Genomic DNA, 26,918 nt, shown 5'->3' with positions numbered 1-26,918 from the left:
GGGTGTTTAAGTATCATTTTATTATTTTTTTTTCCGCTTTATTTATGTTTTTCTTTGTTTAATAAAATGTTCTGCAAGTTTCTGTTATCCTTTTTATTTCAGTTCTTTCCAATATTTAAGACCAACTTTAAAAAAAAAGTTATTTGAATGATTTCATTAGACGGCATGAAAATAAGCAAGTTTGCAATTCACTTGTCTTTTCTATTTGCCGTCATTATTCTTCAATGGAAGCTTTTATGTTCTTTAGTGTATAGTTCCTTTCCATGAAGCTTGGCCTCCAGACCATGGCTGAGTGCATAGTAGCTATATTCCTGGAGAGGAGTTAACTCTTAACATTCCAGTCAGATTTCTCCAGCCCATTGATTTCAATATAGCAGTTAGCTGCTCAGCTCCCTCACCCTCCCTCTCATCTTCTGAAGTGATGCAGTTATAAATCACCATCTTGCTAATCATGGCTCTCTGCTCTCACTGTCTGGAGCTCTGTTCTTGCTCAAATGCAATGTTAACTGAGTAAATACAGTGATAACCGTGTACATAGAAGAACAAGCCACTGAATGTATTACAGCAGAACTTGTGCCGAGCTTTATAGTTCTACTAATACTACAAATTACAATTCTACTAGTCACAAGACCTGTCCCTCAAAGATTAAAGACCGCCCTGCCAAAAAACAGAAAATAAGGAAATTGCATTGGTCTGAACTGCTCAAGAGACAGCTTGAGAATACCTCTTTAAATGAACTGGGGAAGAAGGGAGACATTAAGGATAATAGAAAGTTGAAGTTTTTTCTTTTTGAAATTAAAAAGCTTTATTTAAAACACCTTTAAATTTCAAGCCAGAAGATGGGCTTTAGAATAATGATTACATGGCTGCATGCATCCTTCCAAATGAAAGTATTAATAGAATTTTGACAATATGTAGCATATGTCAGGTATGTTCACAAGGGAAGTACTGTACTTGCTGCAGAAATGGTACGGATATTCCGCCAACTTATATGCAAAGCCGTGGCATCCACAGCGCTGATCAATTTACACTGTAGTTTTTTTCTGTGGATAAGATGTTGCAGAATATCATCCAGAACACTTGGTACTGTAATACACAGCAGACTTTTCTGGATGAAAACTAAATTGTAGATCTGAGCCATCCAACGCACCTAACATAACCTGCATTATGTCCTAGCTACCCAATCACCTTGTGCTCCAATGTTTTTTCTACATTTTCTCTTTTTTTTTTTTGCTTGATACTTGATTTCTTTAATATGGTGATGGAAATCTGAATGATCATAGCCAACATCTTGTGCAATATGTAAAATCATATCAGCTTTTTATCCTTTATAGTTACATGCTATGTATTTGTTTGAAAATCAGGAGTTAGTGAGGGTTATAGCTACATTTGCAGGCTTTCTATGTTTCAAGCATTGTAAATTAAAAGCAGATCTGTCACCAGACATCTTCACAATACAAAATTATGAAACCGATGTACTTACTTTTAAAATCCATATCAAAGTGACTGTATAATTCTGATTTTGTAATAACCATTTTATGAGTTTAGCTAAAGAGTGAGAGAGCTCATGAGCCACAATGTATTCTATCTCAGCCCATCCACCCAGCCTGAGTGACAGCTGCTCAGATAGCGACTGCTGGGGAAGGGCTGTTCCTGAAGATGTGTACTCTCATCCGGTACTCTGCGATGTCTTTGCCTGGGTCATTGTCGCGGTACCAGATGAACCTCAAGTAGTTTCTGTGTTCCTCCTTGACGAGAAAACAGTGGAACATCTGTTGTATATCAGCCATAAATGCCACGGAATCTCTGCAGAAACAGAGTAGTCTTCTAGAAGTCTGTTATTCAGGTCTGGGCCTGACAGTAGGACATCATTCAATGAAATGTCTTCGCATTTGGTGCTTGAGTCAAATACAACTCTTATTTGCCCTGGCTTCTTAGGATGGTACACTCCGAAGTACCAACACTCCTCTGAGTGCCGAAGTGCAAGTGCAATCTCTGCGTGGTTGTTCTGGAATATCCTCCCCATGAAAGTAAAGAAATGTTCCTTCGTGTCAGTTGACTTCTGAAACTTGTGTCTGAGGGAGATGAATTGGTTGTAGACCAATTCCCTATTGTTGTGTAGGTGTCTTCTCCGAGGTTGAAATGGTAATGGTGCAACCCAACTATTTGACTTGTCCTTGACAATTTGACTATCCATGATGTCCAAGAACATCCTGTCTTCTATAGACATCGCTACCTTGTCGTCTTCCTTTGTCCTGAGGAAGACTGTACATCCTATGTGGTCTTGTTCACCTTCACAGGTGTGGTCTTCGTTGGTAAGAACTGAGAAAGGGCAAGGTAGGGAAGTGCTGTTTGGTAATTCCTTTACCAGCAGACTATTGTGACATGGCTGGAAGAGAGACGGACATCCATTTTCAAGTGTTCTGGTAAGCATACTGTTGACTGAGGCCGGCTTGTGTGCTCCTCCTAGACAGACGTCTCCTATAATGACCCATCCAAGGTCGAGCCTCTGTGCGTATGCAGCGTTCCAGGAGCTGTTGATATATTCTCGAGTCTTGTGAACTCATAGTATATCTCTTCCCAGGAGTAAAGCTATTGGGGCTTCTGGGTCCAACTCGGGTATCATGTGGGCTATACACTTCAGGTGGGGGTGATGTGTTGCCACCTCCGTTGAAGGTATCTCTGACCTGTTGTTGGGAATCTGGTTGCACTCCAGGATGGTCGGTAGTGATAGGCAGGTCTGGCCATCTATGGACTCCACCTTGTATCCGGATGCTTTCCTCCTCGCCGTCTGAATGGTACCTGAACACGTCCTCAAGGAGTAGGAAGAACCGGGGCCTACAATGCGGAAGTTGTCAAAGAAGATGGACTTGGCTATAGACCTGTTACTTTGGTCATTCAGGATTGCATATAGCTTGAACGCTTTGTCCCTGCGGCCTGCTGGGTAGACTCGGACAAGGCAGATTTTTTAACAAGATCTTCCTCCTGTGAGTCCCTTACAGATCTCCGTACATTGAGAGGTGACCACAGGGCTGTCTTCTGTGTTCTTTTGCTTACCATCATGCTCCTCTGCTTGCGACAATGCTCGTGGAGGTGGTCCAGGGTGCAAGGCTGTGTGGTGATCCGTGCTGCTGCATTCTGCACATTTCACGCTAGCTTCACAGTTCCTGGCGAGATGAGAGGTTGTGGCCAAGCACTTGAAGCAGATGTTGTTTTCCTTGAGGAAACCTTTGCGATCTTCCAAAGACTTCTCCCTGAAGGATCTGCATTTCAGTAGAGGATGTGGTTTCCTGTGTAGAGGACACTGCTTACTGACATCTTGAGGTTTGTTCTCCTCTGGAGGGGGCTTACTTGTATTGTGAGGAGGACCTGTGGAAACAATATTAGTTTTGTGGACTGCCACAGGTGTCTTACTGGGTTTGACACCAGGGGCAGTGGAACATGACAGAGTGAAGTCAAAACTAGGGTCATTTCCGATCCTAGCTTGTTGGGTGACAAATTCCACAAATACAGTAAAAGGAGGGAATGGTACGTTATGGGTTTGCTGATACCGTGAACCATGTGTCACCCACTTTTCTTGTAAGTTGTAAGGGAGTTTCTGTACTATCGGATTGACACCCCTAGCAGTGTCTAAGAATGCCAATCCGGGCAAGTGACCTTCCTTCTGGGCAACCTGTAACTCTATCAATAAATCCCTCAATTCTCTAAGCTTCTGACAACCTTTAGGCCCTATCTTAGGGAAATCATCAATTCTTTTGTATAAAGCACTCTCTATGACTTCTATGGACCCATAGTATTGATCAAGTCTTTCCTACACTTTACGTTGAGACCTATGTGCGGATACTTTATATTACTGTCTCTTAGTCTTTTGGCATGCTCGACCGACTCACTTCCGAGTCACTTTACCAGGAGATCTGATTCCTCACTACTAGAAAGGTCCAGTCCCTGAATGGCGTTCTGGAACGAGGCATGATCTATAGTTTTCGGCTTTATCAGTGTACTTTACAGTCCTTTAGTAGCCAGTTCTCGGCGGGCAAAGAACTTTGCAAAGTCCATGATGGCTTGGTCAGTGTTGATACAAGCCGGTGTGTTATAGTCATGTCTAATGTGTGGTGTACCACCATACCTGTGAGATGTTCCTGGTTTCGGATAGTCTGCATAGTACCTTTCCACTGAAGGTGTCTCTTTAAGGCAGGACGGGAGCCGTACCTTCTGATCAGTGGAACGGTAGCTGTGGTCGACATCTCTATGCTGGGCGTCCTCTTGTCTATAGTAGCAAAGTTCAGGGTTAGATCGCTGGTAATTAGCATAGGCTGGTAGTGCATCAGGGCTGTCATCCATGCCAGAATGTTGATGGACGTACTCTGCGATGCGCTGTGTTGGATCTTGCTGCTCTAGATGTGTTCCGAGAACGTTGCTGAGTCTCTCATCATCAGGATCCTCCATAGCTTCCAAGTACTCTTCCTTAGCTATTGAAGCTGCTGTCTCTTTGTCTGCCGCCAGTCTTTCTAGAGACGCTCGCAGGCGCGCACTCTCCTCTTCTTTCTCTGCCTGCAAACATGCGGTTTTGGCTTGCAGTTGCTGCTGCATATTCTGCTTGTCTCATCTTTAGAGGGATCTCTTGTTCGGCGAAAGAGGACCCCGCTTTGGCCGCTTCGGCTTTGGCACGAGCAACAGCAGCAAGCTCTTTTATTGAAGACTTGTTAGAGCCTGCTTGTGACCTCGTTTTGAGTGAGGCTGTATCGCGTCGAGACATTGTGTGCTTATCTGCGTACTACTGAGTATGGCAGGAAACTGAGTCTTTGTGCGTGCCAGCTTAGGCTTGGCGGGAATGGCGTAGCACTTCTTGGCGGGCTGTAGTATCGTTCTGTGGCTGTATGACGGCTGCTGTGATACCCGTATGCAGAGCAGTGTGGGTGTTAGCGTGTTAGTGGTCTCGTACAGTCTGATCAACTACAGCCTGTGACCAGCTATCAGTTTCACTGAAGGCAGCTAATCTGTTCTTACTGGGGCCTGGACTCTTGTTCCTTGCGGCTGTGTGGTGGCTGCTGTAATACCCGTATGCGGTGCAGTCTGTGTGGTAGCGGTCCCATACAGTCTGTGTAATCACCACGTGCGACCGGCGATCCATTTTTACTGGGTCCTGAGCTCTTACTCCTTGCAGCTGTATGGTAGCTGCTGTAATACCCATATGCGGTGCAGTCTGGGTGGTAGCGGTCCCATACAGTCTTTGCAATCACCGCGTGCGACCAGCGGTTCCGTTTTAACTGTTCTGCCTTCCTCCACGTATGATGCGGTGTGGATTCTAGCATACAGATAAACCTTCATCCATTTCCTCAGTAAACAGACTGTATAGGTTCTTAACTCTATATTGATTGAGATGGTGAACGATGAACAACAATAGTAGATGATATTGTGAGATATGCTATATAATGGATGATCAGGTAAAAACTACAAAGGAAATAACAGTGCATCAGTACTTGGCACATTACAGCATGTTATAGGATGCAATAACATAAATAACAGAGATTACAGAGCTAACACAGCATAAGGCAGATAGATACACAGTTATCATGGCTATCTTAGGGCAAGTTCAGGCTGGGAGCATTGTATTACTTTATACAGGCAAACATCTATCTGCATACACTTTATACAGGCAAACATCTATCTGCATACAGAGAAACAGTAATGTGAAACGAAACAAAGCACAACATGCCTAACTACACACTCTGCTACACAGTGGCTGCATAACTGTTCTAACATAACACACACATGTAAGTACATTTATGCCTCACCGGAATCCGCTTATCAAGAGCAATGATCTGCAGGAAGAGAGAGCCAGGAACACCTGTGTAAAACTCAAGGTCCAGGGGAACATGGCTACTCGTGCCTGGGAAACCAGGGGGGGCGGTTCGAATCAGACCACAGGCTTAAAGCGAAATGCTCCTGAATACAGGAACAGGATAAATGTGTACCTAATGACCTCTAATGGTAACAACTGGTACTACATTGTGAATTAACTTGCTGCACATTAATGGGCAGGATAGGGGTTTACAGTACTTGCTGCAGTATGGGACTGTTAGTAGGGGTTTGCAGTACTTGCTGCAGTATGGGACTGTTAGTAAGGGTTTGAAGTACTTGCTGCAGTATGGGACTGTTAGTAGGGGTTTGTAGCACTTGCTGCAGTATGTGACTGTTAGTAGGGGTTTGCAGTACTTGCTGCAGTATGGGACTGTTAGGGGTTTGCAGTACTTGCTGCAGTATGGCACTGGTAGTAAGGGTTTTCAGTACTTGCTGCAGTATGTGACTGTTAGTAGGGGTTTGTAGCACTTGCTACAGTATGTGACTGTTAGTAGGGGTTTGCAGAACTTGCTGCAGTATGGGACTGTTAGTAGTGGTTTGCAATACTTGCTGCAGTATGGGACTGTTAATAGTGGTTTGCAGTACTTGCTGCAGTATGGCACTGTTAGTAGGGATTTTCAGTACTTGCTGCAGTATGGGACTGTTAGTAGGGGTTTGCAGTACTTGCTGCAGTATGGGACTGTTCGTAAGGGTTTGCAGTACTTGCTGCAGTATGGGACTGTTAGTAGAAGTTTGCAGTACTTGCTGCAGTATGGGACTGTTAGTAGGGGTTTGTAGCACTTGCTGCAGTATGGGACTGTTAGTAGGGGTTTGCAGTACTTGCTGCTGTAGTATGCGACTGTTAGGGGTTTGCAGTACTTGCTGCAGTATGGGACTGGTAGTAAGGGTTTTCAGTACTTGCTGCAGTATCGGACTGTTAGTAGTGGTTTGTAGCACTTGCTGCAGTATGGGACTGTTAGTAGGGGTTTGTAACACTTGCTGCAGTATGTGACTGTTAGTAGGGGTTTGCAGTACTTGCTGCTGTAGTATGGGACTGTTAGGGGGTTGCAGTACTTGCTGCAGTATGGGACTGGTAGTAAGGGTTTTCAGTACTTGCTGCAGTATCGGACTGTTAGTAGGGGTTTGTAGCACTTGCTACAGTATGTGACTGTTAGTAGGGGTTTGCAGTACTTGCTGCAGTATGGGACTGTTAGGGGTTTGCAGTACTTGCTGCCATATGGGACTGGTAGTAAGGGTTTTCAGTTCTTGCTGCAGTATCGGACTGTTAGTAGGCGTTTGTAGCACTTGCTACAGTATGTGACTGTTAGTAGGGGTTTGCAGAACTTGCTGCAGTATGGGACTGTTAGTAGTGGTTTGCAGTACTTGCTGCAGTATGGGACTGTTAGTAGGGGTTTGCAGCACTTGCTGCAGTATGGGACTGTTAGTAGAGGTTTGTAGAACTTGCTGCAGTATGGGACTGTTATTAGGGGTTTGTAGCACTTGCTGCAGTGTGGGACTGTTAGTAGGGGTCTGCAGTACTTGCTGCAGTATGGGACTGTTAGTAAGGGTTTGCAGCACTTGCTGCAGTATGGGACTGTTAGTAGAGGTTTGTAGCACTTGCTGCAGTATGGGACTGTTAGTAGAGGTTTGTAGCACTTGCTGCAGTATGGGACTGTTAGTAGAGGTTTGTAGCACTTGCTGCAGTGTGGGACTGTTAGTAGGGGTCCGCAGTACTTGCTGCAGTATAGGACTGTTAGGGGTTTGCAGCACGTGCTGCAGTATGGGACTGTTAGTAGGGGTTTGCAGTACTTGCTGTAGTATGGGACTGTTAGTAGCGGTTTGCAGTACTTGCTGTAGTATGGGACTGTTAGTAGGGGTTTGCATTACTTGCTGTAGCATGGGACTGTTAGTAGCGGTCTGCAGTACTTGCTGGAGTATGGGACTGTAAGTAGGGGTTTATACACTGAAAGTTCTCCACCATTATAGGTGCTGGTGACATAAACGCTACCTGATCTAACTGAGCATGTCGTTTGATGATGTTCTTAATAAATTAATATATTCAATACCAGTTTATACTCTCAACATTTTTCATAAATGACATCTGAACATATATTTTCATCTATGAATTATCAGCTGTAATGAAAAGCTGTACAGATATTTTTGCATTTGTGCCCAATCTCTCCTTCCTGCTTTTTGTGTTCTAGGTGACTGTCCTTTACCGCACAGCACCCCACCTGTCAGTCAGCTGCCTTCTCTGAGAGCAGACCATCATCATTACCCTACCATCGATGAGCCTCTTCCTCCAAGTAAAGTATTGTCTTTCATTTATTGTTCCTTCTGTAGAGCTCTGTTGACAATGGTGTCATGGCATCTATGAAGGATCCAGATTCCTCATGACCCATTATATTTGTTAATTTTAATTTATTGGGTGTGTCAGGATTACTTGAAAAACTATTTGGGCTGAAAAAATCTAAAGCATGTTCTTGTTTTAAAAAAATCCTCCTTACAGGGGTTTATAGATCTAACTTATTCACAAAATATCCTTTAAGACCCTCATCTATGGGGAGGAAGGGTGCCCCCGTAACTTCTTCACTGAAAAGATGGCTACATTATAGCGTATTGGATTAACGTCCCCAGAAGACATCAGAAAGCTGCTGGTTGAATAATCCGTTGACTTAGAGCTAACTCTCCCAACTCCACCATGCACCGGAACGATCATCTCAGCTGAACATACTGTACATGTGTTCTATGGGGGGCTCGGAGAAAGCTCAATGGACAAGGAAAAGGGAAGGTAGCAAAAACCACGAATGAACACATATTGAGACAAATAGTAAAGAAACACATGGGAAACAAACCAGAATGTGTGTTGTTAAAGCTTACTGTAGGTTCCTCAGAGTACCCCCTTTTAACTCAGATAACGGCTGTGTAACACCTTGGCATTCTCTCAAGCTGCTTCATCAAGGAATGCTGCAGTGTATCAGAGCAAACGTACTTTGAAAACTCTCCGTGGGCCAAGCGTCAAATGAGTAATCCAAGAGGCAGGTCTCTGGTGGCAAGTCTTCTCCTGTGTGTGTGTCTAGGGAGAGACTTGCCAGCCTAGTGGGGCCGGAGGAGCCACCAGAGACCGTTATCATGGACGTATGATATCATGGACGGCTTTTAAAAATACGTTTCCCCTAAAATGCTGTAGCAATAATTCAGCGAGTATGTGATTCATGCCGCCCGTGGTTACACTTAAGGGTGTGTGCACTCCGACAATATTTGCTGCAGACATTTCTGCATCAAAAAACGTGTCTCTTCCCAGGAAAAACGCTGCAGGAAAAGATGAGTGTTTTATGCGGTTTTTTTGGCAATCATTTGAATAGGTGAAAAAACGCTGCAAAAGCACTGAAAGAATTACCGGTAACATGCTGCAAAAATAAAATTGCTAGAAATCTGCAAGAAAAAAAATAATCAACATGTGCATGAGAGTTCAGAAAACTCATTCTCTTTGCTAGGATAGTAAAATGTTGCATTTTTTGCAACAAAAACGTTTGGGGGAAAAAACGCAACAAATACAAGACGTGCTAACATCCCCTAATACTGTCAGGATCCAATTAATAATTAATATTAGAAAAAAGCAGAACACATTAACAATGTATCGGTTTATTAATAGTGATGAGTGATCCAGCTTGGGTAAGGCCCTTTCACACATCAGTTTTTTGCCATCAGTTGAAATCCATCGAATTTTTTAAAAAACTGATCCGTCGCAGATTGTGAAAAACTGATGCAAGGGATACGTTTTTTCACCAATACGACTAGCTGATCCGACTATTTGGATCCTAAAAAAATCGGAGCGTGCTCAGTTTAAAAAAGCAGAATCCGTCGCCGTCCGTCATTTGACAGATCTGGCGCCATAGGCTTCCATTCTAGCAAACGACAGATGGTGATGGATCCATCGCTGTCTGTTTTTTCGACGGACACAAAAAACGTTACTTTGTCCGTTGTGTGCGGCCGCCGGACAGACAATTTTTGACGGATCCGGCGAACGATGGATGAAACGTGAGGCCATCCGTCGCTAATACAAGTCTATGAGAAAAAAACAGATCCGGCGGCATCAATCTCTGGATCCGTTTTTTTCAAAATTCAACAGATTGCGACTGATGGCAAAAAACTGAGGTGTGAAAGGGGCCTAAGGTGTTATCCGAGCAAGCTCCAGTGCTATCTGAGTGACTTCGGCGTGACCAAAAATATGTTGCAGTCCCCGCACCTGCATGTCTCACAGCTGTAACACATGTAGGGATTGCCTAAGAAACAGACACGAGACTCAAACATATTTTTCGAGCATGCCGAAGACACTTGGTTAGCACCCGAGTATGTTCCCTCGTCACTATTTATTAACTAAAATTATTTTCATATACTTTTCCAGAGTAAAAAAAAATGTTGCAAATTGTTTGGTATGTATGTACAGTATATATACTCGTATATCTCTAGAATGTCCCTTCTAACCCCTATCTGTGTACTCTAGACTGGGAGGCTCGAATTGATAGCCACGGCAGGGTGTTTTATGTGGATCATGTGAACCGCACTACAACATGGCAGAGGCCTACAACAGCTGCAACACCGGATGGAATCAGTAGGTCTGGATCCATCCAGCAGATGGAGCAACTAAACCGCAGGTTGGTATTAGACCAAGTGCATCTGGAAAGCAAGAATGTGGCACTCTACAATAGAGACAAATCTGTCTGCTCCTAGTCAAGGAAATCAGGTCCCTGCCCCAAGTCTTATCTAAAGCGAAACTATTGAACATACTGTAGATAATGCTGCTGTTTATATCTCGTAATTGACACAATCAATATATGGGAATATTCTAAACTAGGTTAGGTCACATATATACAGTATATCAAATGTCTATACATACACCAACAATATTGTGCACATCTGTAAATATAGATACAGAGAGATATAGGTGATTCTATTTGCCAGTGATTTTGTCAATATATATATATATATATATATATATATATATATACAGTACAGACCAAAAGTTTGGACACACCTTCTCATTTAAAGATTTTTCTGTATTTTCATGACTATGAAAATTGTACATTCACTCTGAAAGCATCAAAACTATGAATTAACACATGTGGAATTATATACTTAACAAAAAAGTGTGAAACAACTGAAATTATGTATTATATTCTAGGTTCTTCAAAGTAGCCACCTTTTGCTTTGATGACTGCTTTGCACACTCTTGACATTCTCTTTATAGTTTTGATGCCTTCAGTGTGAATGTACAATTTTCGTAGTCATGAAAATACAGAAAAATCTTTAAATGAGAAGGTGTGTCCAAACTTTTGCTCTGTACTGTATATATAAAACAAGGTTGTTTACCCACAATTTTGGAAATGTGCCCACAATTTTGTCTGGCCTATTATTGGGGTTTTGTGTGAAATTATGTTCGATTTTCCTTTTTTATCTCTTTTTTTTGTGTTGTTCCAACACATGCAAAGGAGATAAATGTGTATAATAAAACATGTGTAACTGCAATAATTTTCTGGGAGAAATACTTCATTTCGTGGAACAATTTCATGGATGCTAACACTTTCAGCCATGACAGCATATTCCTCTCGCACAGTTGTAGCCGTCTAAAATGCACGTAAAAGTGATAATTCGGACGTCAACAGAACCTTATTGTACAGAACTATGACAGATACATTTATGGCACTTTTCTCATTTTACTAATTGCAACTTTTATTGTTTTCTTCATAAAAAAAATAAACAAAGATATCAGAATATCCAGAGGACTATTGCAACAGAAAGGCCAGAAGAAGAAGTTGGTGCTCGAAATGATAGACTCCCTGGGGTTGGTGACTCGGAGACTGACCTATCGCAGCCAAATTCAGGTACTACAACAATATATACTTATATAAGTGGGGGTCATTTCAAAATTAAGGAAATTAGTTGTTTAATAGTAGTATAGAATAGTATACATGCAATGGACACATCAGTGCAAACTTGGTTCAAACTGGTTTTCCCACTTATGACATTTAAGGCAAAACCACAGTTCTAACTGAACATTGGATATCCTTTAAATTTCTAGAATAGGAAAACCCTTTCCATTTTCTGAATCTTATAAGAATATGAATAATCTTTTACCTTCCTTCCGTTGTCACCAGCTTTGCTATTTAAATCGCTATTGGATCCCCACCAAAGCAAAAAATTCTAAGCTCATGTCAAAATGTAAAAGTAAACTTTACTGCACTACTGCTGTTGGTACACGTTGGCTGTGTTTGATTTTTTTTTTAATTATTAAAATATTGAACTATGGAAAAACAATGTAAAGTATTAACTTCTTCAACGTATTCATTCAACTAACTCCTTATGACCAATATCTGATTTATGCGGACTGACAATAATATTATTGGCCCAGGTACGAAACTCCCAATCATTTGCAATCGTGTTCACCGAAAATATATGTTATAACTAACAGGAAGAGGTAGAAAATACAGCTTCACAAACTTAAAAAAAAATGTATAGTTTCTTTATTGGTGAATATACGGTAAGTAATCCAGTGAAGCGTAACTAAGGGTGTTTCTCACCCGAAACGCGTAGATTATACTATGCCTTCTCCATGGATTGTGTAACCATGCTATGAATTTGGAATGTTGACCATTTTTTTCACTGGATTACTTTTATTCACCAATAAAGAAAATATATTTAAAAAAAAATTGTGAAGCTCGATTTTCTACCTCTTCCTGCTACTGATTGTGTCCAGGCAAAGATGCCCTCCGTGTTCCAAACTATATGAGAATTTTATGATGATGAGCTGGATTTTTTACTCAATGTTATAACTAACTACAAAGTACGCAAGGACAAATTTTAAAAAATTATATTTTTATTTAGTGACTATATAAAAGCATTAAAAAAATACATGTCAAATCGTTTTCAAATGACTGATGATATTTAAGGATCTATTTTATCAAAACTGTCCTGTTGTCGCAAAGAAGCTAAGCAGTGTCCAGAGTTTATGTTATAAATCGTATCATTCAGACAAGTCCTCTGTTCTTCAAGCTTCCTCTATCATCAGGTCCACCATGTGCTGACATCATAAAAACTGTAACAGCAGGTGTTTGCATTTTTATTTTTACAGATTTAAGAAGAGACGCAACATTAACGCCAATAAACTCTCAGAAAATTACCCTGTTACTACAGTCTCCAGCTGTCAAGTTTATAACCAATCCAGAGTTTTTTACTGTGCTGCATGCAAACTATGTGAGTATTAATGCTACTTTTACCATACAGACAGAAAATAATATTATGGTCATTTGGTAAAAATATCAGGCAACATTTAGCAAACCCTTTAACACTATTGTCCTTTTAGCCTGTAGCAAGAAATCAAACTACAGAGTTTATCTTTTTGCAAAGCAATTTACGGAACTCTAATTGGTTACTATCAACAAGGACCGACAATATTTAATGTATTTTTTTGGGATTATAAGGACACTTTTTTTAACAGGAAAAAAAATCTAAAAAATCTTTTATAATCCAGAAGCAGCTTCCTACAATTGCGGAGAATGCTAAAACAGTATCCTTTCCAATCACTGTGAGAACTGTGCAGCGGCACCATCCTCTCTACTCCAGCTGGAGACTGATCAGTATGATCGGTGAAAGGCAGGGGCAAAATCTACCAAAACTTGCGCATCACTAAAGCTGCAGGTCCAAACTATCTGATTGCACTTTGAGGCTATGTGATCAGTCTCATGCCTAAAAAGAATTTCAAAATATGTGTATTGATGTAGCAAATCTGTGTGCATGTAGATGTGGCACAGCTATGTAGAGGTGTGTGCATGTAGCAAAGTTGTGTGTGTAATTAGAGTTGTGTTTGTGTGTAGCAGAGCTGTGTATCAATATATAGCAGAGCAGAGTTATATTAGCAGTGTGAGTATGTGTGCACCTCAGGTAGTGTACATAATGTGTTCTGTAATTTGTATAAATAAATAAAAATATGATAATTGTTTTTCTTAAACCAGTTTTCCAGGCCTATGGTAATTTTAGTGCATCACTATAGTATGACAAATCCTAAAAGGATTACACTCTGCGTCCTGGTCTAAGTGCGTATTTTGATTCCCAGAGGAGCATTGTATGATAGGCCTTTCTCCTCCCAAATCAGACCTCCTGCTTTGCACTGATGTGGGGCAAACACCCAGAAACACGTGTCTGCAAATGGCATGTCTGTTTTGGCTTCTTATCCTAAGTAGTATGGGTGGTTATTTGAATATTTTAAATAAGTCTCCTTAAGCCAGCTTGGCACTCTACACAAGAAGAAAAGTTCCCCCATAGGTACCTTGAATTTTTTTAAAGAGTGGCCAATGTAGTCATGTTACACTGACTTTTAAATATTTAATCAAAAAGGGAATATTTTTAAGTAAAGATAATAGATCCATGGAGTATTTGCTGTATCGTTTGGTTGCCTAGTTTTTAATGTGTACAGTTTGACAACATTCTACTTCCATTTAATCTCTAAATATATGTTTTGTTCCTTCTCAGAGTGCCTACAGAGTCTTCACTAACAGCACCTGCTTGAAGCACATGATTCTGAAAATCCGCAGGGACGCCAGGAATTTTGAACGGTATCAGCACAACAGAGACTTGGTGAACTTCATTAATATGTTTGCTGACACTAGGCTGGAGTTGCCCCGTGGCTGGGAAATTAAAACTGATCAACAAGGAAAGGTATGAAATGACTAACATATAGGACATAAGAAGTTTATAGGCCATGCCCAATGACTGTTTTACTTCTTCATTGCATATAAAATGAAGAATGAAGCCATACAGTATATTATCCTAGCAAATCATATCTTCAGCTCTTATGCAAACCTATATGTCTGTATGATTACCGGCCAAAAATGAACTCTGTGTGATCTAGTCCCGCACTCATAAACTCCTACTTAGGTCCCCTATTTCTAGTTAACCTAATGCTCATTAGCAAGAAGTAGTGGACAAATGGAAACTTATATGACTACACAATCAGACTACACAGAATTTGTTTATAGGTCGTACCAAAGTATTCACACATCTGTTTCCATTTTTTGCATCTGTCAAAAAGGCACCATTTTTCTCCCATGTGTGATCCATTTTTTAAATCTGTTTTTAAAAAAAGAGCGAGGTAAATTGTTTGAACTGTTTTCATTGTCATTTACCAACTACCGTAATCAGTTAAAAACGGAGGGAAAACTGATGGAAAATAGACAAATTCCCTATTTGATGGATTTCTATGGACTTGAATTCCCTAGTCTGATCCGACAAAAATAAAACATGCAAATGCTTAAATAACACTGACATATTCTGAAGAGCTTTACAAACATCTTCATTACTGTCCCCATTGGGGCTCACAATGTTGATTCCCTATCAGTATGTCTTTGGGATGTGGGAGGAAACCGGAGAACCCGGAGGAAACCCACGCTAACACGGGGAGAACATACAAGCTCCTGGCAGATGTTGTCCTTTGCACTGAGTTTCACGGATTGGACGCGTGGGTCCGTGGCCTGTTTAATGAGAATGACTGATGTGTGAATGTAGATGAATCCTGTATAAGAGCTGCAGATATAAAATGGCAGGAGATTTTCACAGAGTTGCTTGTGTATCATTTTATACACACTGGAGCAATTGGAAAATAAATAATTGTAAAAGTGCATAACTTGGCACAGTGTCTTAGTTAAATGTTAAAAGCCAACCCTTGTTTAAATGCATGTTTTCTTCTTTCTCTCCTTATCATCATGTTGCTCCATCCACAATGGTTTTGGAGCCCTGTTTCAACAAAACAGATCACATATATCTTTATATATATTTTTAGACCCCTTCACCATTTGTGGAACTAACCCTTGTTATAAATTGCTTGTAAATACATGGATAGTCTGACTAAAATTCGGGTCTCACCATGACTTTCTCCCTTAAGGTACCGTCACACTAGACGATATCACTAGCGATCCGTGACGTTGCAGCGTCCTCGCTAGCGATATCGTCCAGTGTGACAGGCAGCAGCGATCAGGCCCCTGCTGTGCTGTCGCTGGTCGGGGAAGAAAGTCCAGAACTTTATTTGGTCGCTGGACTCCCCGCAGACATCGCTGAATAGGCGTGTGTGACACCGATTCAGCGATGTCTTCACTGGTAACCAGGGTAAACATCGGGTAACTAAGCGCAGGGCCGCGCTTAGTAACCCGATGTTTACCCTGGTTACCATCCTAAAAGTAAAAAAAACAAACACTGCATACTTACCTACAGCCGTCTGTCCTCCAGCGCTGTGCTCTGCTCTCCTCCTGTACTGGCTGTGAGCGTCGGTCAGCCGGAAAGCAGAGCGGTGATGTCACCGCTCTGCTTTCCGGCCGCTGTGCTCACAGCCAGAGCAGGAGGAGTGCAGAGCACAGCGCTGGAGGACAGACGGCTGTAGGTAAGTATGCAGTGTTTGTTTTTTTTTTACTTTTAGGATGGTAACCAGGGTAAACATCGGGTTACTAAGTGCGGCCCTGCGCTTAGTAACCCGATGTTTACCCTGGTTACCGGCATCGTTGGTCGCTGGAGAGCGGTCTGTGTGACAGCTCTCCAGCGACCAAACAGCGACGCTGCAGCGATCCGGATCGTTGTCGGTATCGCTGCAGCGTCGCTAAGTGTGACGGTACCTTTACTCCTTCACTCTCACGCTTCTTCTTTTCCTCGTCTTCCTCTTTCTCGTTACCTTACGTACATGTTAACAAAGATCTCTTTTTTCCAGTCTTTCTTTGTAGATCATAACAGTCGAGCAACAACCTTTATTGATCCACGAATCCCTCTTCAAAATGGCCGACTTCCAAATCATTTGACCCACAGGCAGCATCTTCAGAGGCTTAGGAGTTACAGTGCTGGAGAAGTAATTCCTTATGAACTTTCCATAATACAAAAAGTTTAGACTGGTTTCCTAGCTGTGATGAGACATTGGGTGTTATTTTAGTTAATGATATATTCTCTAGGGATTTACTTAAAGAGGTTGTCTCAGCTAGGACATTTGTGGCATATCGACAGGACTCGCTCCAGCCTTAACAATGGAAACCCTTTGTGCGTTTTAAGGAAGAGAGCTATAACTGCGCATGCGCCACTATTTCCATTGCTTTCTAGGGGAACTTTGTTGCCAATTTTTGGAGCTCCCAGACAAATGTCCCAAATTGGAATACCACCTTAAATGTTTTCTATTTGTCTTTCTTTTATATTTTTTTTTATTAAAAAATATATCATATTCTAATTATTTATTGTATAGAGTTTAGTCATAATTATAATTCCTTTGTTAACAGGTTTTCCGAGATCGTAAAAATTTGTCCAAGTGCAGGAAATGGAGTAAAATACAAAAAAAAAACCTATGTTCATATATTATATCACCCGACATTTCAGGGTTGATATTTCTGTGCTTCCATCCAATTTATTGGAGCATTTGAGCTGCAACGCTGGAGCTGAATGACCTTAGCTCATTGCCTGCATTTGGCCAAAGTTTCTATGATTTTGAAAAACCCAGAGGAACTCAGATTGTTAGATCTCCATAAACTGAATGATGGACAGGTCTTGTATTTCCTTTAATTTGCATGTGTGTATTTTGCTAGGCATCAGAGGTTTCCAGAAACAGAGGGGCATCACTATTAGCAAGACCAGGTAACAGTTTGGTTTCTGCCATAAGAAGTCAACATCAGCAGGAAACAGTACCTTTAGGTAAGCACAAATATGTATTGGTTTCAATAGAATCCGTCAGCAGGTTATTGCTATGTAATCTCAGAGTAGCATCATGTAGGGGCTGAGAGCCTGACTCCGATGATGAGTAACTTACTGGGCTCTGTGTTACTGTTTTAATAAAATCAGTGTTTTATCAGCAGGAGATTATTAATACAAGACATGGTGTCTCATGCCCCTCAGTCAACTGCTTTGTGTAAAAACACCCTCACCACTGATTAGCAGCAATCTGGCGATGTAGAGTGTACATCGAAAGCTGCCAATCAGTGGTGTAGGCGGGGTTATACAGGGCTCAGCATTTAGAGCACTGCTAGATCTGCACCAGACAAAACAGATTGTGTGAAAATGTCAGCATGCAGACCAGTAAGTGACACATCGATGGAATCAGAATCTCTGCCCTTTGATCATGATGCTCTCATATTACATGGAAAATCCATGTGACAGGTTCCCTGTAAGGACATGCATGAGGTTTCAGTTATCTGTGGAAATGTCAATCCGCCATATTGGATTTTTTGGGGTGCAATTGTTGAAAATATTTTGAAAATCATCAGTGCCAAACAATAGATAAGAACCCTGTCAATTATAGCCTGGGTCGCCGAACACAAAACCTGTCTGCCAAATGTCACCAATTTCTTGTTTTTTACAAGCGGCCGTCATTGCAATTACTTTACGTAGCTAGTAGAAGTATCATGAAATAATACTTATTTGATCAAATCTTAGAGTTTTATTCAGCGTTAATTACAAAACTAAAATATTCTTCACTTTCAGCATATAATGACAAGATTGTGGCATTTCTGAGACAGCCAAATATTTTTGAGATGCTCCAAGAACGTCAGCCAAGTTTAGCAAGAAACCATGCACTCAGGTACTTGTCCTGTTAGTTCTAAAAGCAGAATGCTTTATAATCAGTATTGATTTGTATGTGGTACGACTGTCTCATTTCTACTGAGCACTTTACGGAATGCCCCATTCATCGAAAGGTAGCACTATAAAACAAAGACTGTGTTCACAGTTGTATTTTTGCTGTATATTAATGTAAAAATGGCCACAATGGATGAAACAAAAACAAACTGATGCCAAAGTAAATTTCCATTATGATCACTTCATCTGGGATTCGATCAGTTTTATATCACAATAGGCAATTTGCATCTGTTTTCCATTCTGTTGAGATTCCTCTCAGATCAAAACAAAACACCAAAAAAAGGCTAAAAAATCCTGTTTTTCCCACTTAGGCTTCTTTCACACTTCAGTTGTTTGGCGTCAGTCTGCTCCGACATAGTGACGGATCGACGGATCCGTCACAATTGTTGAGAAAACGGTTCTAACGGATCCGTTTTTTTTTTACGGATCCGTTACTTGGGGGTTGTCTGGGAAAAGTATCTACTTTTTGGAGCATGCGCAATTGAAAAAGCGGATTGGGGCGACGGATCCGCCAAATGACGGTCGCGACGGATCCGTCGCCCATAGGCGGCCATTCTATGGAATGGCGGACGTGACGGATCCGTCGCGAACCGCCATTTCGGCGCAGACGAAAAACGTTATAATGTCTGTCAATGTCTAGATGACGTCCGCCAAATCTCGACGGATTCGTCACGTGGCGGATGGAACGGACGACCATCCGCCACAATCCGTCGCTAATGTATGTCTATGGGAAAATAGCGGATCCGCCCCCCAAAAATGGCGGATCCGCTATTTGAGGAAAATGGCAGGTTTCAGACTGACCCCAAAAGACTGAAGTGTGAAAGAGGCCTTAAGGGTTTAGATCATGGGTGAAATTACCAGGCTCACAGTCATGCACTTGTCATAGGGCCTAATACAGTGGCAGATACAGACAGAAGGGGGCCCCAGGGCAAGAACAATATTTGGGCCCTCTTTGTAGCAAAAGCTGCTTACTGCTTTGGACGTGAAGTTGGCTCCCTAATCTTTTGGGCTCCGGTGCGTCTGCACAGGTTGCACCATTGTTCGCTACTGGCCTAATAACTAGGTGGACCCATCTCCACGCGTAGATAGGAAGTGCAGCTACCTATCATAACAATAAATGAAGAGACAAGACATGTAGAAAATTGAATTGGGCTATAGAGCTCTCTATCTCCTCGTTGTGCCCCCAGGTATGATACTACAATTTCGCAATACAGAGATTATACTGTAGGGTTCCCACTATCTCAGCATCTGCAAAATGTAAAAAAGAAGATAGGGGATTATGGTATTTTTGGGGGATATTGTCAAAATCCAGTAGCATTGCAAGACTTGGAGGCTTACCTGAATATGATTTTGGTGGAGATGTGCTATGACGTTCTTCAGTAAGCAAGGGGGTCCTCAAACTATCCCTGAAACTGGGACTTTAACTATCCCTGTCCCGGGGGGTACTCTTCAGGAGGAAAAAAAGGAGGAAAAACCTCCACTATTCTGGAAAAAACACCACAGAAAAACAGGCAAAGGTGCTTACCTGTCTAGGCCTCAAATCAAATGCACTAACATGGTGCAGTGGGCCCAAGTAAAGATGGCGACTACACAGGTGCGGTAATACAAAATGAGACAGCCAGCCTACAATCAGGGATTGGCCGCTTGGCACACCAGTGCAAATAAATAATCTGCAGCAGTGTTCACAGAGAGTATGCACAGCATCTGGATCACAGCCTATTAGTAACGCCCTGTGTAACGCCCTGTGTAACGTCCTGTGGCGGGCTGCCCAGTGCTAACTGTAATGCGCCTGTGTGAACAGAGGCCACAGCTTACAAAGCCTTCAGGGCCCAACTGCACCTCAAAAAGTAAAAGTAAAAAAAGTGCACAAGAACATATCAAAATATGTAAGGTATTAGTTAATATTATGGCCACAATACTTAAGCTGGCAACCAACGTCACGGGTCCTCACGCTTGCCAGTCCTACTCTAACAGCAAAAACCACAACAGGAGATAAACAGGCAAGACTTGGACATTGCAAGACTTGGAGGCTTACCTGAATATGGTTTTGGTTAAGATGTGCTATGACGTTCTTGGGTAAGCAAGGGGGTTCCTCAAACTGACCCTGAAACTGGGACATTAAAGGAAATCTGTCACCACTTTTTTGGGCTACCAGGTAAAAATACCATTCAATTCAGTGCCCCTATGCATTACACAAGTACTTCTGATACCCCTTGACTCCCCACGTATGATCCATAAATATCTTTTTTATTCCTCCTGCGCTGTATGTTAATATGGTCGGTCCGGTCTGATGGGCGTGGCTTAGTGTCCGTCTCTCCCCCCCTCCTCGCTTGCTTCTACGCATTCCTTGTGGTGAATTTCGGTGATTGCGTAGTTTTCGCACATGCACATTCCAAAGGCATCTCGCGCGTGTGCAGTATACTTTGCCCAACAGTGGGCAAAGCAGAAAAGCTGTATGTGTATGTGAGTGCATGTATTTCCACTATGCTATGCATGATTATTACATGCACATCATTTATAGTTACACTTTAACCTTTCATGTTACAGGGAGAAGATTCATTACATTCGAACAGAGGGCACCCACGGTCTTGAAAAATTATCCTGTGATGCTGACTTAGTTATTCTTCTAAGGTACGGTAAAGTCAGGATATTGCAAATTTACCTGAAAATAGGTCTTTTCTTAAAACCTCTTGTAATTATAGCCATTCTTCAGTATAATACTGGATCCTGTAATAGATATGTGGCCCTGAGCAGTAACCATGCCAGTTGTACATGGATAGTATTGGCAGATTTGTGGCTACTGCGTACACTAGCTAATTTGCCATCTTCCATAATGCTCTAGATGTCATGTTAAAGCAAACCCTCATATGAATTGTGACTACCCAGAAAATGCAAAGATATGGGGAGCGCTGTGAAAAGTCTTAACCACTCCTTTGTGCATTTCCATTGGTCTGGGATGGACCAGTGCCGTATACGTACCATGGTTGAGAACATGGGGCATGGTTCGGACTTTCCACAGCGCTGCCCACACTTCTGCAGCAGCCACTTTGGGGATAAAGACGGGGCACTGAGCTCAAAGACTAAGTCAGCAGCAGCAGAAAGGAGCACACTAGGTGTGATCATTTTACATTAGAAATATATAGTCATGTTTAACATGGGGGATTGAGGGTCACTTTAATGCAGAGTCTGCTCTATATACAGTGTAGTCCTAGTGAAACTAATTCGGTAAAAAACACATTTGCATCATCATAATCTTAGATCAATGCAAGTGACAATATCAGTGCAAAGCACAACCCAACAGTGTTTGCCATATCCCTATAATACTGACATCCACAATGTTTTACAACTGTGCCAAACACACAAGCCCTATAATAATCCACCCTATACCCCAACATTGCTAGCCGAAACAGAGTGGGCTCTTGCCCAACTCTGAACTACCTAGCTAGCCTTTTACCCTTCCCTGTTCTAGGGCACCATATAAGTTAATCTTGCCAGTCTTATAATGCCAGTCTTTTACTGCCCTTCGCTCCCCAGGTCCAAATCTGAGTCTCCGCTATTGCTCTCTGTGTCTGTTATTGTCTGAAAATTGCCTCTTCAGAGAAAAAGAGGACTTGAACTCTATAGCGCCACCTGTTGGAAGTAGCGATCCTACAAGTCACAATCAGCCCTTTAACGAGTCGTGCAATATGACTTAGGATAAAAGCCAAATCAGTGTCTCAATTCGCAGACACGGTGTTTCAGGCTGTTGGCCCTCGTCAGTGCGAAGCATGAGAACTAATTTGGCTAGGTGAGAGGCTGTTGACTGAGGTCTAAGGGGTAAGGTCAAGGTAAGGAGGCTTATTCGCCGTGCAATGCTCCTCTGGGAAATGTAATATGCAAATTGCCTCTTCAGACAAAAAGAGGACTTAAACTCCATAGCGCCACATGTTATTGTCTGCAGCCAGGGTCGGACTGGCCCACCGGAGAACCGGAGGATTCTCCGGTGGGCCCAGGCCCCGACACCTGCTGGCATACAGTGCCTAGGGCCCCCGCTGCTCCAGGAGCCCCCAGCAAGTGGGGTGTCGCTAATAGCGGCACACCATGCAGCTGCTATGGGGCCCCCAGTACCAGCAGAGAAGCAGCTGGTGACAGGAAGCCTAAGCCTGTCCCCGCTGCTAAAGTGAAATGAATATTCACACTTCCCCACGCGCCCATGGGCGTGGAGGCCGACAGCAGCACAGCTCCTGACATCGGAGCAGAGCCGCTGCTGGAGTCAGTGTGGGAGCGAGGAAGAGAGGTGAGTATTGTGCTTTTTTTGTGTTTTTTTTTATTATTGAGTCCTGGCTGGTTGTATGGCGGGTGTGAGCTGCATGATGCCCTATGGGGCAAGGAGGGGGTGTGAGCTGCATGATGCCCTATGGGGGAGTGAGCTGCATGATGCCCTATGGGGTGAGTGAGCTGCATGATACCCTATGGGGGGAGTGAGCTGCATGATGCCCTATAGGGGGAGTGAGCTGCATGATACCCTATGGGGGAGTGAGCTGCATGATGCCCTATAGGGGGAGTGAGCTGCATGATACCCTATGGGGGGAGTGAGCTGCATGATGCCCTATAGGGGGAGTGAGCTGCATGATACCCTATGGGGAGGGTGAGCTGCCTGATACCCTATGGGGAGGGTGAGCTGCATGATGCCCAGTGGGGAGGGTGAGCTGCATGATGCCCTATGGGGAGGGTTAGCTGCCTGATACCCTATGGGGAGGGTGAGCTGCATGATGCCCTATGGGGGGGAGTGAGCAGCATGATGCCTTATGGAGGGAGTGAGCTGCATGATGCCCTATGGGGGGAGTGAGCTGCATGATGCCCTATGGGGAGGGTGAGCTGCCTGATACCCTATGGGGGGAGTGAGCTGCATGATGCCCTATTGGGGGAGTGAGCTGCATGATACCCTATGGGGGGAGTGAGCTGCATGATGCCCTATGGGGGGAGCTGTATGATGCCCTATGAGGGTGAGCTGCATGATACCCTATGAGAGGGGGCAGCGTGATACCCTATGAGGGGGCTACATTATATTCCATGAAGGGGCTGCATTATACCTTATGAGGGGGGTTGCACTATACTCTAAGGGGGCTACATTATACCCTATGGGGGCTGCATTATACTCTGAGGCTGGTTGCATTATATTCTATGGGGGGGCTACATTATATTCTATAGGGGGCTGCATTATATTCTGTGAGGGGGATACATTGTACCCTATGAGGGGGCTACTTTATTTTGTTTGAGGGGGCCACCCCAACCCCTGCTACATAATTAAGACGTGACTACCTTATATGATACCCTGATACTAGCGTGTTTTATCGCACAATTGGTGGTCTTGTATTTATTTCTATGTAGCTACTTAGTGGGCCCCAAGAATGATTTTCTCTGGTGGGCCCAAGGTGCTCCAGTCCGACGCTGTCTGCAGCACTAACATCATGTCGTCAGTGGTGCAGCCAATCCACTCGGGCAGAGCCATTGAGCTCACTGATTAGCTGCAGCACTGTTGACATGATGTCAGCGCTGCAGACAATAACAGTGGGAGGAGCATCGGCGACACACAGTTGGACCCCAGAAGGGTGAGCAAAGCATGAAACAAACTGCAGCCACGGGGACAAGGTTTTTTCAAAACTAGAAAACTAATTAAAAATGAATTAACCTATATATATTGTATGTAATGGCCAGAGATCTGAAAATTGAACCTTCTGGCACACAATCGCCTCATGATTGCTCTACTATTACAATTAATAATAGGTAAAAATGTGCTGAATTTTCCGCTTTAGAATGTATTCCATAATGTGACAGGGTGGCGGTGACCATGACATCATTTCTTGTTTGATTAGGGAATCAGGAAATGTAGTGTTCTGATGATTCAGCCATAGGTGTTATCTAGGCCTCACAAGGGCTTTGATGTTCACAGGCTCTTGAAATGAACAGAGGTTGGGTTGTGTGAATAGGCAGCCATGCAAACACTGATATCATTATCTGCGCATTTCCAGGCCATGAGTCTTTATTTGGCATTGGTCACACTGTAGCTAAACCCTTTGACACATGTGTTGCAAAAACCATTATGTCATATGTAAATGAAGAGAATTAGGCGTTTTCAAGCATTTATAAAATTCTAAATTAAATGATCAGCTAAAATACTTACACATTGCTCTGACACAACATTTTTAACGAAGTAGTAATATTTTTGCAATAGAATACAGTACCTTAAAATCTATAGTCAACCACTAAAAACATTGCACTATGGGGCATATATTTTGAGAAGAATATAGTAAGCATTAACCCCTTCACCCCCCGGAGCTTTTTTCATTTTTTCGTTTTCGTTTTTCACTCCCCTTATTTCCAGAGCCATTACTTTTTTAATTTTTCCGTCAATATGGCCAAGTGAGGGCTTATTTTTTGTGGGACGAGATGTACTTTTGAACGATACCATTGGTTTTACCATGTCGTGTAACATAAAACGGGAAAAAAATTCCAAATGCGATGAAATTGCAAGACATTTGCAATCTCACACTTGTTTTTTTGTTTGGCTTTTTTGCTAGATTCACTAAATGCTAAAACTAACCTGCCATTATGATTCTCCAGGTCATTACGAGTTCATAGACACCTAACATGTCTAGGTTCTCTTTTATCTAAGTGGTAAAAAAAAATTCCAATGTTTGCTAGAAAAAAAAAAACAAAATTGCGCAATTTTCCGATAACAGTAGCGTCTCCAATCTTCATGATCTGGGGTCGGGTGAGGGCTTATTTTTTGCGAGCCGAGCTGATGTTTTTATTGATACCATTTTGGTGCAGATACGTTCTTTTGATCGTCCGTTATTGCATTTTAATGCAATGTTGCTGCGACCAAAAAAACGTAATTTTGGCGTTTTGATTTTTTTTCTCGCTACGCCATATAGCGATCAGGTTAATCCTTTGTTTTTATTGATAGATTGGGTGATTCTGAACGCGGTGATACCAAATATGTGTAGGTTTGATTTTTTTATTGTTTTATTTTGATTGGGGCAAAATCTTTTGATCTTTTATATATTTTTTATTTTTTTATATTTGTAAACACTTTTTTTAAAAATTTTGGCATGCTTCAATAGCCTCCATAGGAGGCTCGAAGCATGCACAACTCAATCGCCTCTGCTACATAGAGGTGAAGCACAGATCATGGAGAAAAAAAACGGAAAAAAACTGCAGAATCATTGTAGTTCAGGGATTTGTACAAGGTGTTTAACCTTTTCTTTAACAAGTGACAGGTCCTCTTTAAACAACACACACAAAGATGCTAACAAAAGAGAATCAATGCTAAATCAGATTCTACTTTGTAATTTGCAGCCTTTTTGAAGAAGACATCATGTCATACATCCCACTCCAAGCAGCCTTCCATCCTGGATACAGCTTTTCTCCACGCTGTTCCCCAGGTTCCTCCCCACAGAACTCCCCAGGTATGCTGTTATTTGTATTACTAATATACCGGCATGTCTTTTTTGTATATGCAAGGGGAAAAGGAAGGGGAAATATTCAGCTCACCAGTTTGAAGCAGAAGTCCTTGTGTGCAAGCTTGCACAAGAACAAATCTTGCCATGACTAATAAGACTTTAACAGGTCGAAACGCGTTGGTCGCATCATGTGCTCCATTATTTGCTGTACCACTATGAAGCAAGGATTTTAATGGATTTGTCTAAATAAATTGAACTTTTATCCAAGTTTCACGCTGGGGATTTGCTTCTTTTTTTTTCTGGTATGTCTTTTTTTTGTTTTGTTAGGGGTTTTTTAATAATGCTTTTATTTTAGATTGCTCTAAATGAAAATGTTTGTGATTCATCATTCCATGAACTTTAATTCTGAAATTCTGCCAAAACGAGACGCTCTGTTACTGATATAAGATGTGCTGTTCTGAGGCATCCCAAACATGAGGTTGAGGACATTTGCTTGTTAGAGAATCAAAAGATGTTTATCTAAATATGTAAGACTTGGCATCTACGGGACATTATTGGACAGGATGCAGGTCATTAGCACAATTAAGGCCAGATCTTCGTCTGTGTGGGCCCTTGTGGCAAGATAGGTAGGCAGGTGTGGGTCCAGCTTATGCCCAGTTTGTGCTGGCGGTGATGCCAGTCCTGAGAGTAACATACTTGTGCCTCTGTAGTTGGATTTCAAACTAACCCAAACTGACTTCAGTAAATGCAATTAAAGGGTTATTCCTCTTTAACGAGGTATCACTTAGCTACAGGATAGATGACATTTGCTGATTATTGTGGGTCCAACTATCGATATCTGCACTGATATCACCACTGTCATTAACCTATTCCGTGACGCACTGAAGACAAGAAGAACATGTAACTGATCCTGGTCGCCGTCTCCTCTATAAAGCTGCTCTCTACACTTCTGGGTCTATCAGTTTATCAAGCGGTGGCCAC

The 26,918-nt window shown here is 42.3% G+C and overlaps 1 protein-coding gene across 5 annotated transcripts in view; it reads left to right on the top strand.

Moving 5' to 3' along the window:
• The window catches only part of HECW1 (HECT, C2 and WW domain containing E3 ubiquitin protein ligase 1), a 377,961-nt gene that overhangs the window by 308,682 nt on the left and 42,361 nt on the right, over positions 1 to 26,918 (top strand). For all 5 annotated transcript variants that reach the window (XM_069730190.1, XM_069730187.1, XM_069730186.1 and 2 more), the window contains 10 exons: positions 8,046 to 8,147; positions 10,349 to 10,499; positions 11,608 to 11,726; positions 12,974 to 13,095; positions 14,371 to 14,556; positions 16,592 to 16,726; positions 17,448 to 17,553; positions 18,340 to 18,436; positions 21,040 to 21,123; positions 25,834 to 25,943. In XM_069730190.1, coding sequence (XP_069586291.1) covers positions 8,046 to 8,147; positions 10,349 to 10,499; positions 11,608 to 11,726; positions 12,974 to 13,095; positions 14,371 to 14,556; positions 16,592 to 16,726; positions 17,448 to 17,553; positions 18,340 to 18,436; positions 21,040 to 21,123; positions 25,834 to 25,943 — 1,212 coding nt within the window. The remainder of the gene's footprint in view (positions 1 to 8,045; positions 8,148 to 10,348; positions 10,500 to 11,607; positions 11,727 to 12,973; positions 13,096 to 14,370; positions 14,557 to 16,591; positions 16,727 to 17,447; positions 17,554 to 18,339; positions 18,437 to 21,039; positions 21,124 to 25,833; positions 25,944 to 26,918) is intronic.

Source organism: Ranitomeya imitator, chromosome 6 (genome assembly GCF_032444005.1).
Source record: "Ranitomeya imitator isolate aRanImi1 chromosome 6, aRanImi1.pri, whole genome shotgun sequence".
Lineage (NCBI taxonomy): Eukaryota > Metazoa > Chordata > Amphibia > Anura > Dendrobatidae > Ranitomeya > Ranitomeya imitator.
This window is presented reverse-complemented; position numbering and strand designations above follow the sequence as displayed.